General features: G+C 33.9%; 1 protein-coding gene across 2 annotated transcripts in view; it reads left to right on the top strand.

The window, feature by feature from the left end:
* LOC149077215 (neural cell adhesion molecule 2-like) overlaps nucleotides 1–19,432 on the top strand; it is a 123,466-nt gene that overhangs the window by 70,298 nt on the left and 33,736 nt on the right. For both annotated transcript variants that reach the window (XR_016194154.1, XM_089244958.1), the window contains exons 2-4: nucleotides 5,970–6,305; nucleotides 15,852–15,959; nucleotides 18,452–18,655. Coding sequence is in view for 1 of the 2 variants with exons in the window: in XM_089244958.1 (XP_089101084.1) it covers nucleotides 5,970–6,305; nucleotides 15,852–15,959; nucleotides 18,452–18,655 (648 nt within the window). In the remaining variant the exon portion in view is untranslated. The remainder of the gene's footprint in view (nucleotides 1–5,969; nucleotides 6,306–15,851; nucleotides 15,960–18,451; nucleotides 18,656–19,432) is intronic.

Below are 19,432 nucleotides of genomic sequence, written 5' to 3'. Positions count from 1 at the left end.
ACATTTTTTTAGGGAATAGGATTCTCCAGTTATAGTATTTTTCCGACCATGATAAATATAAAAATATAGAAAAAGAGGAAAATTCACCCGAAAGCTCCTTAACTTTCTCTTTGGAAATTTATAGATATACCTCTCCTAAATTCATTAAAATCATCTATTTTCGGTCACGCCGAGCCTAGAGAGATTTCTCTGTTCAAGTGAAATATTTTGTTTCTGCATATTGTGCCGAGGTGAAATCGGAAAGAAAATTCTACTAGTCTCTGCCCGGAATCGAACCCAGACCTCTTGCAATCCGGGCAAGCACACTGAAGATTCTAAGGATCACATGAGGACTGGGTTTGATTCCTGGTGGAGACTAGTGTACTTTTCTTCCCGAGTTCACTTCGGCATCTTATCCAGAAAAAACGTCTTCCTTTCAAACATTGAGCTGAGGAAAAATTAAACAAAAATCATCTAATTCCCGCTGTATTGCTGTGTTTGTTTCATACTTCCAGCATGTTTTCAGTCCCGTCCAACCTGTCGATCAACATCCACTTGGCAAAGCTAGCTTTTATTCTCATCTGGATAACAGAAGACGAGAGACTGTATTCAAAGTTTCGAAGTATACCTTTTCCCTTTATCCCTTTGCGGTAGCATACGAATATGCGTACAGTACAAATAATAGAAAAGCCAGATTATATATCTCTCTCGGTTTGTTGCTCTCGGATTTTATATTAGTTATATGTATTGAAGCCACTTTTTTACAAATTTTTTGAAGAAAAATTGCAGCTTCCCCCTTATTTTAACCTCCATTATAAACACTAGGTTTTGATCCGTCAATTGACCATGGCTAGATACTGCTTCAAGTTCAAAAAAAAATTGATGATGAAAACACCTGAAGCGAAAGTTTTGATATGACGCGAGATTAAGCGTGCTTTCTGCTCGTCTTCTTTTCCTACTCCTTGCCGGATGAGCCATAGTAACACCAAATAAACAATGAGAGGAACTTTCAACTGATCAACAAATTAAAACACATAAAATATATTTTAGGGTCACCCCTACGACAGAAAAATAAATTTCAGAAAAAAAAATATTTTTTTTGAGAATACGCGCATCTTTACAAAAATACTTCGACTCTGATTAAGTCATTATGGCTAATTAGTGAACAAGCACAAGAGATGCTATGTTGTTTCAGTGGTCTCAGGGCGCCATTTTGTATTGGTTCTTTTCCCCTCTGTAAATTTAACTAATTTTCATTTTAAAATTTTAATTCTTTCACCCAGATTCGAATCAAAAAAATTATACAAAACCAATACAAGGTTAACCTTCCATAGGACGAGAGAGAAGAACACAAGACTTCAGAGAAAAATACTCAATCAGAGTCAAAGGGTTTAAGTTGATAAAAGAATATTTAATTTTAACAATTAAGATATTATCGAGACAAAATTGTAGGTAGCTACCGGACGGTTATGCATAAATTAAGAAAATTCATTACAAGGTTTGACATACATGTGGTTGACATGTTTGCTGATATTACATCAGTGGTTGCGTATCTGTTCCTTCGTTTAATTCGTGAAGTCCAGGGTGTATTTAATGTCCAAAGACGGTGACCAGCCGGTCGTTACGGTGGTGCGATCGGTAAAGGCATAGCGTAAGATGCATAGGGTGACCAGCCGATGGACGAATTTGGAATTCATGGAGGGTGATTGCAGCTGAACGTGAATGCACATGCTGAACACAAGGAATACACATGTTCGTCCAAATATTGAAGATGACCTTTGTCTTTACACTGGTAGTCGTTGACGGTGAACTTGTGGTAACATCTCGAATAGAAGCCAGTGTGCAAAGAACTGTCGACGACGTACCTTTGCTGATCGATGAAAATCCGACACCGGGGCTATTCTACACGATGATGGTCTGTGACATCAAACAAACGTACCCAGTGAACGAACCCTCGGAAAAGCTGCAGCTGTTATGTTGTTGCCGGTTTATCATTACACGCTAACATTACGACGCACTGATTATTTGTTATTATTAATTTTTAGCATTACTGTAGTATTTCACATTACGCTTTGCTTCCACGACACCGGAGAGCAAACACAAAAACAAAAACAACCTATGTACATTCCCGGCAGCATAAAATTTTTCAAGCGAGGCACATTTTGTAAATCCAAATCACAAGCAAGCGAAAAATGAAACTCGCTCACAGTATGAAAAATATCAAGAATCTACGTCATCAACTCGCATTACACTGCAATCGAGCGAAAAACCTCTAACCCGCCAGCAGCGTAAAAATAATATCAGGAGCGGGAATTTTCCCAGAGGGTGCTAAAAATGAATGCTAAAAATTATTATTATTATTATTATTAAAAATTATTAATAATAATGATATTATTATTATTATTATATTATTATTATTTATTTATTATCTATGCAAAAAATTTCCCTTCGCGACACAAAACTACATTAAAATGCACTGGGTACAGGTTCTGAAGGGAATTATAATTCATTTTAATTTAGAGTTGGTTGAGAAGGGAGAGTGGGGGGAATGAGGTACAAAATAAAAAAACAGGGAAATCTTAAGGGGACCGTCAAGACCTTCGGAGATTTTCCTCTCGCCAAGGACCCTTAATCACACCCCGAGAAAAACAAACATTACCTTAAATGGCTCGATGGCCATCTCCTTCACTCTCTTACAACCCTTTGTAACTCGATCCGTGAATCTCATCTGAGGCCTGAAGACAGCAGCACCCCGTACAATACTGAATCTCAGGCTTATACTTTCTAAACAATAGATTGACTTTCCAACTAATATTATCATTATTATTATATTCGATATATTACAATTAAAAGTACATAAGCATGTGTAATATGCAAATTACTTGCATATTACACATGCTTATGTACTTTTAATTGTAATATATCGAATATAATAATAATGATAATATTAGTTGGAAAGTCAATCTATTGTTTATAGATTGCAAGTAAAAAGTAAATCTATCAATAATGTTTTCTTTTCTCTGCGTTAACTTAGTATTAAAATAATTTTAATATTAATGTTATGAGGAATTTTGACAATGCAACATAACAAGTTGGGGGGAGGACTGATATCGTATACAGAAAATCAACCGGAAGAAACAAAAAGATGTAACATTTTATACAAGGTTTATTTATGTACATTTTGCGCATCAGTGAAATTTATAAAAACTCGGAAAGGAGTAAAAACAATACAAAAGCCTGGAATTATGTGGAGTTGGGGTTTTTCCCTAATCATTCTCTAGAGAGGTTTAGTTGTTCATTTTATTCTTTACTCTGGTCATTTACAGATCCTTTTGTTTTCGTCAAGAGACCACTCGACTTAAGCTTCTTAAGCTTTAACCCTTTCATTGTGACGCTGGTGCCACAAATGTGGGCGGTTGCTTTTTTCGCTGTATATTTTTTTTCTTTTGACTTCTGGGAGTTATACCATGACTAAAAGGATTGTGTAGGTTTTGAGTTAAAAATATGAATATGAACTTTTGAGCTTTCAAGTTGCATTTGAACTTCAAGGGTTTTTTTAAGATAGCTTCCAATAGAAAGTGGAATTTAATACATGAAACTTAGCAATGGAATTCTGTAAAAATTCCACCCTGCATCATATTGAATGAAAAAATTGAACGAAGTGAATTGTTTTCTTTGCAAAAACAATTATTATTTTTTAAATTTTCGTGAATTTAATGTCATTTATATTTGTAATGCGTGTTTTTTAGTATCAACAATGCAAAACCATTTTGAAAATTATAAAAAAAAATGAATGCTGTTGTCCGAAAGGGATAAGATATATTCATCTGGAATATATATTTTTTTCTGAATTGACTGGTCAGGCTATATTTTCTAGTTATAACCTGGTATTTCGCACTCATCTAATTTAATTTACAATATTCCCAGCACACATCATAGGTCAACGTGCATTTTTGAAGAAAAATATACATACCTAGTAAATTTCTCAGGTATAGTTTTAAGAAAATTATAAGAAATACCCGCTTTTGTACATTTGCATGTTCTAAAAAAGATATCTTAAGAGATTTATATGAACATTCCTCTTTTTTCTTTCATTCATGTGAGTAAAATCGCCGTCTTTTCCCAAAATTCCTTTCCCTTTACCTTTTTTTTATGACATCGACACTGAAATCGATTCCTTCTTTTTTTTCTCCTTCACCTACTCGAATCTCCCGTACAAATTTTCGGCGTAGGAAAATCCTTAGACAGTATTCACGCACACACGCTAGCCAGCATATTCTTATGATTCTCAGTCAATACTTGACTGTGTGAGTCTCGGAGCAAAATGGCTTTCTCAGCTGGGATTCCCTCCCATCCCCTCACCTGACGAGAAGAAAATTGCATTCTGTTTCCAGGACTTACTAGATCAAAAGGGAGGAAAAATCGGCTTGTTACCTGAAAGATATGCCGTCAGAACGGGGACGGGGAGAGAGAAAAAAACCTTAAATTTTTTATTAACAAATACAATCGAACATCTTTTTTTAAATGAAAAAGAAAAGTTCATGTTTTCCAAGTTTGCAAACAAGATTTCTCAATTTCTTCTTAGCAAGTTTCATATTCTCTGACAGCGAAATGAACGTATAAGAATTCGGTTTTATTTTAATCTTTTCTTCTTTTCTCTTATTTTACGGATGTTTTCATTTGATTAGCCAGGAGAAAACATGTTCTCTAAAAGTTTTGAGAGACTAAATGAGAAACACAGAAACCCTCGCACACGTACAAAAGTTTGAAAATTCCTCAATGTATTCTTTTTTTTTTCAACGCATAAAAAATGCAAACAGAAATAATAAATAAACATATTTCTTTAGGTTATTGTAAAAGGATAAGATCGGATTTTTTGGAGACAAATTCATTCTTTCCTTAGTGATATTGCGCAGTGTTTCACGATCAAAGAATACGGATCGCAGAATATTTATATCATGAGAAATACAAATATGTGCTCAAACTTTGGTGAGCTTTTATATATATATATTCAGGAAAAAATGTTTTCATGCAGTAATATACGTGCTAAATCTTTTAGTAAATATTTGCGGTGTTATGTTCTTCCATAACTATTTTTTTCTGCATTATTTATACAAAATTTCCGTTCATATAGAAGAATACTAAAGAGTTTGTAACTTTATATATAATAATTATAATTATCTCTGAACGTCACGAGGAGAAAAACAGTAAATTTATTAGACATTCATCTCACCAACTGTTCGTCGTAAAGTTATGGTTCCAGTTTGAAAAACGCCCAAAATGGGATAAAAAAAATCACCCTGAACCAGTTTTGGGAACAGAAACACAGTGTGTCACAAAGTTAAAAAACACTTAATTTTTTATGCGGTCCTTCTCTAGTCTGATCTTCAGTTAAAAAGTTGTTGCCTCGTCGCTTCTGACCCAAACAAAAAATTCACGTTTCAAAGTAAACTATTCGCTCAGATATTTGAACTTAAAAATCTGAGAAAATTTTTCAAAGAACAGCCTGATTCAGGAAAAGAACGTTTTCCGTTAGTCTATGCTGCTCTTTCTAAACTTCACTGCGAGAGATTTTTCTAAATTGAAATATCTCTTAAGTGCAAATATTGTATTTAGAACATGATTTTTTGTAGACTTATTACAGTCAGAACAACAACTTCGATTTTTTATTTATTTTGCAACTTGATATTTTGTGTTTGATTCAACACATCTTATATGTGTGGATAATATGTTAATATGAATAATATGTGTGGATTTCTTTTTGCATATAGGCCTACTGTATATGAGGAAAAAGACATATTTACTGAAATAAATTTCTTATACCTAAAAGTATTCGATCATGTCAAACACCATGTTACTATACCTTAGTTTAGAATTCTTAATAATATGAAATTCCAGTATTATGTGCACAAAATAGTGTTTTTGAAATTTCTAGACATTTTGAAATTATATAATCTTATTATTATATTTGTTTTTGTGTCATCCAACAGCTATTCAAGAGCAGTATGCTTTAGCCGGAAGTAGAGCTGCAATTCCTTGCAATATAACAGATTCCGTGGTCACGGACACAGTTACGTTAGTTTTGTGGTACAAAGGTGAAGCGAGACTTCCTATTTACACGCTGGATGCCCGTAAAGGGTCCCTCGACAAAGCTCGCCATTTTCCCGGAAATGAGCTGATCACTAGGGCAGTTTTCGACGTTACTGTAGAGCCGGCGATTCTGTACCTCGATCCAGTGCACGCGGAAGACGATGGGATTTACAAATGCAGGACGGAATTCAAGAGATCACGAACTGAAACTGAGCTTGTTCGGTTGCATGTGGTCGGTAAGTCGATAGAAATATAGGCAGTGATTTTATCTACGCACATTAAGTAGATATTTGCTTAATAACTCTACTCTTATATTTTACATTAGCGTTTCTCCACCTTTCTGAAATCAAGAATCAGTAAAATGTCTGAAATAAACCGAAATACGACGAAGATACATTAGTATGACCATACAACCTGTATTTTATGAGATATTTCTATATTTCTGGCGGGTGCGGTAGCCAGGTCGATAAGATGCTCGCCTAAAGTACCAAAAAATGTTTAGAGGTGTCGCGAGTTCGATACCCGGTTCGTCTTTATCAGAAAACTTTCCTGACACAGGGGTACAACAAAAAACGGCGACTTGACCACAGCAAAAAATTGCTACCGCAGGGAGTCCCCCATCGAGGGGTTAGCGCACCAATCTCTCGATGAGTATAAAAAACAATCCTGTCGTTCGGAATCGGCAATAAATTATAGGTTCCCGGTCTAATTAGCCCTCATGTGCAGAAAATGACCGTGGTGAGACAAAAATGATCAAATTATATTTCTGGCCGTTACGACATTTTTGATCCTTTCACTCACAAGGTATTGGCGAGAAAATCGGATAAGCTCTATTTGACGAATATGCGATAAATATGGTAACCTTCTCCTAAGAGCATGTTAGAGAAAAGGAAAGAAGTTGAAGGGAAAAAATTAGAAGAAAAGGAATGGGAAAAAACAAATGAAAGTAAAACAATATATAAAAGATAAGTACAGATCAAGTACAAAGATAAGTATAAAGAGAGAGAAAGAGGGGGAAATATAAAGAGATAAAGAGAGAGTAAGTATACGTAGTAAACTTGTGTTTTCACCCTCATCCAACCTGTTCTTGTTGCTCTTATATGTATATGGAAGATACATCATCTGAGGCGGTAAAAAGTATTATATACAAATAAAAGGAAGGTAAAAAGAAAAACATCGTGTGTGTGTAGGGTTACAACACAGCCTCGCGATTATGGGGAGAGAAGTAAGAAAACAGTTAGAGCTTGTTTGAGTTCATTCCACGGGCGTCTGGACACAATATTGCGTCAATGATCGTAAAGTGGTTAAATAACTGTCCCGTTTCACAAAAAAACAAAAACCTATGTTTTTTGTTTTTGTTTACTTTGTAAGCTATACTAAAATCGTTGATGAAGATATTCACAAAAGAAGAGATCCATTACCCAAAATATGAAGATTTTTGATAACTATAACTATGACATTTTTCATACTTCATATTATGATTAAATTACGGCTATAAATGTAAATCTCACATATTTTCGCCTTGTTTCAAGTTCTTCCTGTGAACTAAATTTCAATTCACTGCCATTTCCAGTGACGCTTCATTTCCAGAAAATCGGCAATTTTTCAGAAATTTTAAGCAACAATTTTACCGACTTATAGCAACATTGTCGTCGTTTCTATCCAACCGAAACTTCAGCAACCTTAGCAATAATTAGCGAAGTTTTCGAAAATAGCATTTTTCTTTGCTGGAATTTCCAGTATCTGGTAAACTTGATTGTAATTTCTAACGGGTATTTTATTGATAAATATGGTTTCGTTCATTGTGAAGGTCTTCCACCATACTACTTACATATCGTGGAGAGAAATTAAAGAATTTTTTTTATCTTTAGTTCAAAATAAAGAAGGAGGATGACATCACCTGCAATAACACGAAACATAACTCTGATAAATAGGGGCTAGGACATTAATGACCTTAAATTTGCCAGCTCTTTAAAACCACTCCATAAAAGATGCATCCATCCTCTAAAAATAATAAAAAAACTGCCGTAAAAACCTACAAATATTTTATAAAATAGCCTGACCATATTTCCTTGAAAAAAATGAAGGAAATTGAATTCAATCATGGTCAAAAATAATGTCGAATGTACGAAAATAAAATTGTCAATAGAGTTATTGACAATTTTATACCGAAAAATTGCCAGTCATTGCCAAAAACGATCTGAAAGGTAAGTAAAATAGCCAATTATTGCTGAAATTACTAATTGCAGGAAATGAAACTGGGAAACACAACGGGGAAAAAAAACAGGAAAAACAGAGGTATGTTAAAAGTCCCTCTTCATTGTTGTACGGGAAATACGCACAATAATGCTCCAAAATACGAAAATATGTCTTAAATTCGGAAGAGCATAGAAAAGGCCTTAAAATTCCTGAAAATCTCAAATAAATACCTCAAAATTACTGAAAATCATAAGAAAGAAAAAAAATAAAAGTAAAGGTTCTAACACATGAAAATAGCGAAATATGCAAAATACATAAAATATATGCAAGGTCATAGAAATCCTAACCCCACTGAGATAACATAAGCATGTTATGGATCATGCATGCACGCGTACGATACACTCACACAACACGTTTCGATATGTACCAATTCGTTTCCAGAGAGGAATACGTACGAGATGCATGTAGTGTTAAGTAGTTGTAATATGAAGTTCTAATGGTTTCATATATTTGAACCTGTAAGGTTATTACTAATATCGGTTGTCTCAACTGAGGGAATTTTTCATTCAATTGGAATCACACACAAATTATCAATAATTGATAATTATTGACACGCAGATAGAATTATCGTGATACCTGTTACCATCACGGGCCACTTCCAGTCAGCTGACTATACATTGATAAACGCTGTTTTTTAGAAACCAGCAATAATTAATTAAGATATTATCATCGTTTACGCCTACATTAACACCATTCGGATAGCCATTACTTCATTCTCTTGGAATCGCGAGTCAACGAACAAACGCGATTTATTTACCTCCATAACTCATCCCCGTATATCTTTTATGGTGCGTGTTTTAGCATACTCTGAACCTGCACATAATCGGAATAATGATGAAACAGTGATGTGTTATTCGTCAACCCACCGCACAAGCGAATGCAATTTAGATTTAACGAGCTAAATCTTTTATGCAGACAGTTTTGGCAACCGTATTCCAAATTTTTCCAAGATTTACTCATTAAGTTAGTACAGTTTTAATATTTTTATGGTTAACGAAAACAATGCATAATATCTGACTTAAAAAGTTTATTATTTAGCATAATTCAGGCTAAATTATTTACATAATTGGGCTGTGATACACAAATAATTACATTCAATGGAAATTATAACATGCAATATGGGAAATAAAATATACATTAAAATTCCTATTCAACTCAGAAAGTATAATCATATGCGATTGAATTAACAAAATATACAATTTTACCTAATGCGAAAGAAGAAGAATATAATCACAAATACTTTTGATGGTTCTCCCAAATCGCACAAGTAATTAAAGTTTCTAGTTTCTTGCTCATGTTCATGAATTAAATATGAGTAATAACTAGAAAACTTCACTGTTTTCAAAATCTTGTTCGGCCATTAAAAATAACATCTGGAAATTTCATTTCAATTCCCATAAATCAATATTATTTTCTTCTCTTTCAATTTTCTTTTTGTGAACTATGACGCAAATGATGAACACCATGAAATATATTCTTGCTTTTCAATCAGACATTCGACATTAAGCTCATTGGAAACATGCTGTAATCCCGCATATGGATTCAGATGGAGGAAAAAATGAGACAATTGATTTGGAAATTCATTAAAAAAAAAGCATAAGTAATAAACGTATGTTTCGTTCTTCCGGTTGTAAAGCAATTTGAAAACTCGGGTTTTTTTTGTTCTTTTTTTTCTGCTTAATATTTCCTATTTGCAATTTCCGTAGTTTGGCATGGCGAGAAATTGAGTCATCCGAGCTCATATCGAATTCAGAGGCCGTTCCGTTTTCCACAGCGGGCTCCATTTCTCAAAATACATCATTAGCCTCTTCCTGAATAAATTCGCGGTTGACGTCTTGAGAGTTCATGGAATGGCGTATGAAATATTTTAAACCTCATCATTTTTCACGCTCGAGGAAGAAAGTCATTAATGGTAATGAAGGGCTCCGCCGCAAAAGTGAGCAAACCACCAACTTTCCAAGTTGAGATTATGATGATTTTCTGCGAAATAACACTCAAACCACATTTCTCCTCTTCATCTTTAATAATTTTTTTCTCCATGATTTAAAAAAAAAAAAAGAAGCTCCGGATCATTTGGGAAACAGAAGTAAAATAAATTTAAATATTTCATCCTCTCTCCCATCTGACAGTCCATAGAACCATCTGTAAAGACATACTTCGAAAAACTTAAATTCAAAATAATTATTTAGTTTCACTGCTCGTTAGTGCGTATATTTTTCTCGTCATTTGTTGAATCTAAAACTCATTTTAAAGTCTATTTTATATTCAGCTGTAGCATTCACTCATCCCAATTTTGTGCAGATGTTCAACCAAAATAAATTTCAAATACGTATTAAATCATTACAGGATTGCCGTTATTTATATTAATAAAAAACTTTTAAAAAGTTAGGATAAAGAAGATATTGAAGCTTTACTTTAACTGCGTATATGCTGAATAAACCAATCGTCATGAACCACGCGAACACCTGTATACATTTCTAGAATGGATAACAAAATGATCAAATTATCTCTTGTTGATAAAATCTGTAATCTATATTAATTTTCAATAATATTCATCCATTCATTCATACATCACATTCTTTGTTCAAAGAATATTCATCCATAACTGCAATAGAAATCATAAATAGGGACGAGATGCAGTTGAACATGATTGCATATTATGTTTTGTGCATAACTGAATAATCTGCGACACTTCGGTTATCACACTTTTGTAAATTAATTATTCGTTGGGAAACTCTTGTAGTCGACTTCACCAATCACCAAATCTTTCTATATCGCAAACCCGTTCTATAGAAAAATATGTTATCTATATTCTCCCCTCTGGGTTTGGACCTGGGACCATGATGACAACCTTCACGGTGGTAGACGAGCATTTTACCACCACATCACTCGGGCGTCAACTCTGCAGCCTGGAATCATTATTTTAAAATAATGGCTGATTTATTAGCCATTATTTTAATTTATTTTATTCAATGATTATTTTAAATGATTGGCTCTCGTGGAACCCTTGATGATTATATGAAGCTGTTAAGCGGAACCCAAACCAATTTTGAATACTTATGCAAAATACAAAGTGTGCCGTGAATTTCGCTTAAGCTTTAAGGTTCAAGATAACTCACTCCTGGTGAAGAAAAAGAAATCTCATTTTAAGCTGTAAATGAGGACGTCTCGTGAAATGCGGGTCATATGGTCATACACATGATTTCCTGATGAAACAGAAAATAATATTTATTGCGTCTCATACTGTCGCATAGAGTTGGAATTGGCTTATTTTTCAAAAAGTCAACATTGGAAAAATTTCCAAGAGATTTTAACAATATAGAATGAAAAACGATTTGAAGAAAATAACGACACATAGTGCATTCATTATATTTATTTAATTCTTTCCGTGGTTAAAATTTCCAGTTTTTCGACACGTTGAATAACCACTGCGATTACTAATTTCTCTGTTGTTTGGTCATCCAAACGGTCTGAACTAGTAAAAAAAACACCACTTTTTCATGAAAATTCTAAATATAGACTAACAGCAGTAAAATTATTATATTTTCCTATTCACAAGCTCTCCGGGTTCCGGAATTTTTAAGAGTTCTAGGACGTGTTATTTCTGAAAACTCCAAACAATCTGTCATTTAACCCCTAATGTTTCACAGAACACCAATTAGAAATCTATGGTCCTAGCATATCTTGCAGCAGATGCTGCTTTTCTAACACAACTGGCGAAAACTCTGATAATGTCCTTGTAAACTATACACCAAGGCTAATTCATGATTACAGAGTTCTGGAAATTATTTTCCTTAACACAAATTGAAAATTATGGACATCGATATATATCATTGTCATGATTCGATAATTTTAGTGGTAATTTCGCATCGCATGCGAAATGCGATTCCTGTTAGAACAATATGTGATTTTTGAAAGAAAAAAAATTTCTATAGTAGAATCTCGATAATCCGAGGTGAACGAACCGACACCTCTTCGGATTACTGGAAAATCGGAACACATCAGAAAACGAATTTTTAAGTGAGAGAGGAGGTGATAACACTTATTTCCGTTTTGTCCCTAATTTTTATATTACACAACTAACCATGGACTTTGCATAAGACCCAGGGATTCTGTATAAAAAAGCTGACAAGAGCTCCATGGCCTATGGCCCAAAATGGATCATTTTTTAGACTATAAATGAATCGCTAAATTTATGGGGCATGCCTCATTTTTTTCAATTTTTATGTTTTTATTGATTCGTGTAATAGGGACGCAAACGTGTCGTTTTATGGTAAAAAGTTAAATGTAGTCATTAATGCTTCATTAAATGTACTCCGCAGACACAATTAAAGTTTTCACTAAAAAACTAAATATTGAAGTAAAGAGGTTTTTCCCTGTCCTGGAAACAAAAAAAGAGACACGACCCGTTTTTTGTACATTTAGCTGTACAAATTTACTATAGGGAAACCTGTGGGAAATTCTGGCCTGAAGACCCCTGTCTAGGGATCAAGACCTACCTCCTTCTAAATAGAATTACTCGTGTTCACGAGAAAAATGACAAAATAAAAAAAAATCTCGTTCTTTGCGAAATAAGGAAAGTTTTTTAAAAGAAATTTTGAAAAACTACTACACCTCGTTATATCCGTGAAGTTCTGAGACATGAATTATTGAGTATTACTGTATTCTGTGTGATATATGTATATCCATCTAAATAACAAAATATATCAAAGGCGTTGATTAATAACGAAATAAAAAGAAACACTAATTATACATACATTACTGGAAAAGTTAATCATACGAATATGAATTTTTAATATCGAATATCTCATGCTAAACGTATTAACTATAGTTTTGATCAAACTTTTATTAGGAGAAACTTTATCCGAAGAAGAAAAATCTACGTCTTCCAGTATTTAACCCAAAATATTTGATATGTATTGGGTCAGACAACTTAATACTCGCAAGATTGCAGGAGGCTGATGTGAAAAGCCGCAGGTGCCTTGTTAAAAACTCACACGTTGAGAATAATTTTCACATAAACCATCATAAGGTTGAATTAATTTGAGACTTGGCGTGAACAAATCCATTACGAGATTATTAGATGCGTCTGGCGTGAATTTTCGGTGCCTACGACAACAAATTCTCTTACTTAAATAGACACTGGCGATGTTTTTAATCGATCAAGAGGAAATCTCTCCCAACAAAAACTTATTTTATTCGTTTTACTAGAGCGATGACTCGGATCCTGTTTTACCATCAAGTCGATTATAGTCGGGGAAATTTTCCTTCGTTCGTAACTTTCTTACGCAAATTATCGCGTTAATCGATTTTTCCTAGCGAACTCTTCATTTCGATTTCTCTGCCCCAAGAGACTTCTAATAATATATAAGTATCAATTTTTGCTTTCTACTCTACTTAATTACAGTTCCCTGAAAATTATCTTTAATAGATCATAGCTAACATGTTATTTGAAGGCAGGCCAAATGAGATGATTACTGTTATTCTGGTGAATGCCGGGATGGATTCAAGAAAATGAACAGACTTAATATTGAAATACACTATCTTGGAGACGAATGCTCAAGAAATTTTCCGTTGGATTTCCGTGTTAACGTTAGAAATTAATTTTAAAACAATAATGTTTACCTGCATATATCGCTTGAAACGAAGTCTCGTTATGAGAAAGTTCATGAAATATTTGAACGTGGAAGGATCGTCAAAATCGGGAGTTACTTCCTTCTTGGTACGAAATTCCACTTCGTGCTTCCGCCTCGGAACTAGACAGTAAAATATTATTCTAAGCGAAATTAATAATTAAAATTTAATCCGAATTCAGTGGGGAGGAATTTAAGCTGCCTTCAATTCAACGGAAGGCTAAATAAAGATAGCAAGTGTTTGAAATTTGAGAAGTCTGTACAATCGAGTTCGAGTGTATCATACCCGTTGATGATTTGAGAAGCGTATGCCATAACCGACGCGTGTGCTATAAGCGGCAGCGTTTGAAATCATAGCTAGTCCGCTACCACCCAGAAAAAAATTGTGGTGGTCCGCGGGACCAAACGTCGCGCTCCCCTCTCTCGGTGATACATTGGTAATGGAAGTATCTTCTATGGAAGAATAATCGGCCTCAGCCCGAGTGGTTTGGTGGTAAGAGTCTACCGCCTTGAAGGTTTCTGTGAAGATTCCAGGTTCAAAGCCGGGGGAGGATATAGACAAGATATTTTCCCTAACGAGCTTGAAGCGACCACAGATAGACAGAGCCTTCATATCCAACCCATATCGTTAATGGCAGTAAATTTCAATATAGCGATATGGCCGGAGTTGGTATTTAGTGAAGTAGTCATGATGTTTGCGGACCAGTAGGTTCTCGTATTCGATGGTCCTATGGACCGGTGTTTTTTATTTTTCAATTCTAACGGTGAGCGATGCCCTGAAATTTGCTTACGTAGCAACAGTGTATACTCATAAAATTCATTATTGAGATTGTCGCGCATAAAATAAGCTTATGCCGCACGTAACTGAAATGTAACATATCATGCACATAGTTTTTGATCGGTATTAGAAAAAAATCCGAAAATTTATTAGGAAGCATGATATACAACATGCATAATTTTGTTTGGAAATGCTAATGATGTTAATTGCATTTTTAATTGGGTTGCTGTATTTTTGAAACATATGACAACCATATTTTTATGGGCATCTTTTTATCAGCCGCCTCGTTGGGCATTTTGCCTGTTGTGGCGTTGTATTTGTATTTGTATTTGTATTTGTAAGTGTATGGGGCAAAGTTTTAATTTCGAGTGACATCGTTGCACAATTTTAAAACTAATGGAATGGCGATTTCCTGGGAAATAAACGAATTAGCTTATATTAATTTCAGTAAGAGGATTAATTTATAAAATGCTAGACATTTATTAAATAAATGTATTACAGTTCATCAACCAAAAGTGACAATACTTATTAATTTAGATCATTGATATCTTGATGAATTTCTATCTAAATTGTACCGGTTTTGGTATTACATAGGAAATATGCATCCGTATTTATTTATATTTTTCAGATTGAGAGTAATATACAAATTCAATTTTTTTTTAAATATCCCCAATTATTTACGCACCTCAGTTGGTTGCACGCAAGTCATTTCAGGTCAAAATAACTTTTCTATCGAGTATAAACGTTCTTCAAACTAGACTATTATAAATCATATTACTTGAAATGCAATGAATGAAACTAACACTAACTTTTTTTTTATTTAGACAACAACATGACAAATTAGTACAAAAATACAAAATCAGCAACACAGAACAAAAAAATTCATACATACATAAAAAAATAAACATAAAATTAGCAACATTCACTCTGTGACCCCAAGAGACTAGGGTGTCCTTCCAGCAGGTTTCTAATAATAGTCTATTATCGGTGCCAAGTGGCAACTCTCATTACTTTTTTTTTTAAATTTGTTAACTTTATGGCTAGGGTTTTTATGGAATTTATTATGATTTTAATATAATTTTTTTTAAATTCTAACTTTTATATATTCACAGTTCCTCCAGAAGAGGTGATTATTACTGATGAGTTCGGGCAACGTTTAAAAGAAGTTATTGGCCCTTACGATGAAGGGGCTCGAGTTGTGATATATTGTGAAGCCGAAGGTAATTGACTCATGTTTTTTTTTCATTTTTTCAGTATTTAAAATATCAATATGCGTCATTCATTCATATCATGATTTATATATCTATGTTTATAATTGGAAGATGTATTGATTACTTTTCGTTGCACCTCACTTTTCTCGTACAATTCTATACTTTTACGTTCAGAGAGAATCACTAGTATTTTTACGTTCCTTTCCAATTTGAAATTTCTAGTCACATCTGCTACACATTGAATAATTAATTAATATTTCTATTTTCCAAAGAAACTTCTTTCCCTCACATACGAGATTCATGGAATCACCATTATTTTAATCACATCTTCATTATAAATCTAATTTTCCTTTTATTAATTAACTTTCTAAAATTGTAAAATTACTGGAGCTAATTAATATTATGTACTAATTATTTTATCTTCTCGAAAACAATCACAGTTTTTTGGATGAATTTGAAATTGAATGGAAGAAACCTTTATTAAATTAATTTTAAAATTTTCTAACTTAAAATTCTGCTACAGAATAAAAAAAAATTTCAAAATTTTTGTATCCAAATAATGTATTTCTTTCATTTTGTTATATTTAAGTAAGTAACAAGTTTGAATAATTGATGCGTATAAGGAGATTATAATGCTCTTTACTTCAGCACCAAATGGTGAACTTATCTTTTAAGGATCAAATTATCTGCTGATGAAAAGATAATAATGTGAAAACATTGGAACTATGAAGAAAAATTTATCGCATAGACGAGAAGCAATCGATATGCTATTTCCATCGCTATTTCTACTCATAATCACTCCCGAATGGCCGATAATTGTTGTTGAAAACTCGGCCACCGCTCGATCGATTCTGGTAGTATTAAAATAGCTTGAGGCATATTATTCCCACATCTGATGTTTTCAGCTGCTAATGGACGCTCCGGTTTATTCGACCGAAAATGACTGTCGTTGAGGGACAAAAATATTCAGAACGATGAGTCGAACTCTGACTATGTCGGAAGAAAAACAACCATTGCTGAAATTGTAAGAAACCCATTAAAATAAGGGGAAAAAAAGCAACATCACGGTTGGAAGGACGTTAATGAGATATCAGTGATGATTTGATTGAAGAATCATTTAGCAGATGCACTTTATTCAAATATGATGCTTCCGTATGTTTTCTCATATTTTTGTTTCAAGCATGATTGATCTCAATTACGAAATGCTAAACGTTCAATTGAGAAACAGCAATAATTATGAAATAATCTTAGGCAATAAGAAGTTCTGTGATTGGTCATATGGGATCAGGATTCCATTAGCCAAAAAAGTAAATGTATGTGAATGTCCAACATGTATTTCTAACATGTATATCAACATGCATGTCTAAGCAATCCAACAATAGTACTAGTTAAAATTTTCGTGGCCTTCGAGAAATACTTTCTCCTATCGTCCGCACAACCCCATTTTCTTCTCAACGTTCTCCACACCATAGTGAATGGCATTATCATTAGATGTAAAATGAATCTCTTCTGTAAAAAGACATTGAGGTCACATAATGAAACATTTTTTTTTTGCATATTGCGTGCAAATGCAATGCTCTAAAACAGTGGTTACATAAGTATACTTCGTGACCCTCTCGGGGGCACGTTAACGAACTTGAACAAGCATCTCCAACCCGTTCCTCGCGATCAGCACCGTGGTCCTTGAACCAACTAGAGTGTTCGTGTCCGATTTCGTGCTTGCGAGATCAACATTCCAATTGAACACCTTGTATAAATTGCATTCAAGGATTCAAATCATCCTGATTTTATGTCAAACTTGCCATAAGGGGTAAATTTTTTCACTCTTGACTAGGTAAAAGTTGGAGATCGCTGAACTAGGGATCGCGAAAGATTTCAACACGACATTTTCTTCCATATTTCCCAACGCAAATGAAAATATGACAAACCTTAAAAATACGTCAACTCTTAGGGGCGTTCAAGTATTACGTAAGCAAATTTTTGGTAATTATTGACCCCCCTCCCTCCCCTTGTCAGCAAAAGTCAGTCCTCCCCCCCCCCCATCGATGATGACGTGATACTTGAACGGACCCTTAGCTCAGCTACTTAGTATCTATGCGTATACTCAACGTTAAAAATGAAACGCTGCTGAGACTTCAAAATGAGAGAGAGAGAGAGAGAAAGAGAGAGCACTATTTTGAAGATTTTGTTTAATTTATTGATTTATTGAAGATATGATTGATTGGCCGCTTTTGCATGATGAAGCTTAACGAATTATAAATCATTAAAAATCATGAAAGCAAAATATTTTTGTTCTTTAGAGGGTATAGATGCCATATTAATCATAATTTATATGGTATATATTGATAATTTATATAAAATTATCAATTATTTTATATCAATAAGCCAAATTAAAAAAAAAAAATAAAGAAATTCGCAATAATTGGAGTTTTAAGAAAATAAATAATTCATATTACATTGAAATTTGTTTAGCTATTTATTTATTTTTTCCCCGTATCCAGGAATACCTTCACCCTCAGTGACGTGGTGGAAAGATTCCGAGTTAGTGGACGATACCTCAACACACACAACACAAGGTTATGTGAGAAACGAACTCGTTCTTATTAAAATTCAACGCAGTGAGCTACTCTCCAATTTCACTTGCCAAGCATCCAACACAAATATGTCCGCACCTGTCTCTATGACCGTTTCCATTGATATGAATTGTAAGTATCAGTCTGTGATGAGATATAAGTTTGTGTGCAATCATTCCAAAAAACAAAAAGGAAATCTAATAAAAACTACCCATTCCACTATTTAGCTTGAATAAAAGACAAAGGTTGTGTGTGTGAAGTTCTTCCAGTTTTAAAATTAAATAATTCACATCCTGTAAGAAATATATACAGGGTACATAGCGCAAACAGGGGATATGTCATTTTACTCTTGAACTGTTGATCCTAGAGGTGTACTTCCAATTAGAAAATGTTTTCAAATAACCTTTAGTACTGTCAGGTACGTCATTCATCTTTCAATGCGTTGTATAGTTATTAAAATAAAATAAAAAAATAACTCCTCATACAGTCCGCGTGTGCCCCAAAACCCAATAAGAAAGATGTTGCCCTGCCTCTCTGTTGAAAAATTTCATGTTCCAATATTCATACAGATATCCGTATTCCAAAAACGGAGGAATTTTGGGAAAAAAACAGTGTTAAATGCGATTAAAAAACGGTTATATCCCATTTACAGCTGTTTTTTCCCCAAATTTCTGATTTTTTTTTAGAATTCGAATATCTCAGTGAATATTGCTCACTTAAAAGCATCTTGTTGGCATCAGGAGAGCCAGGGCAAAACTTTCTGATTGGGTTTTGAGACACACGGGGACTGTATAAAAAGTTACTCTTTTTGTTTCAATAACTATACAAACCCTGGAAACATTAATGACATATCTGAGTACTACACTCTATTTCTAAACTTTTTCTAGATGAAAGTATAATTCTAAGGTC

Source organism: Pholcus phalangioides, unplaced genomic scaffold (genome assembly GCF_987345545.1).
Source record: "Pholcus phalangioides strain wild (caught in Gottingen) unplaced genomic scaffold, Ppha-v1.0 ptg000015l_1, whole genome shotgun sequence".
NCBI classification, from domain to species: domain Eukaryota; kingdom Metazoa; phylum Arthropoda; class Arachnida; order Araneae; family Pholcidae; genus Pholcus; species Pholcus phalangioides.
Note: the sequence above shows the minus strand (reverse complement) of the source record. Positions and strands in the feature narration are given on the sequence as shown.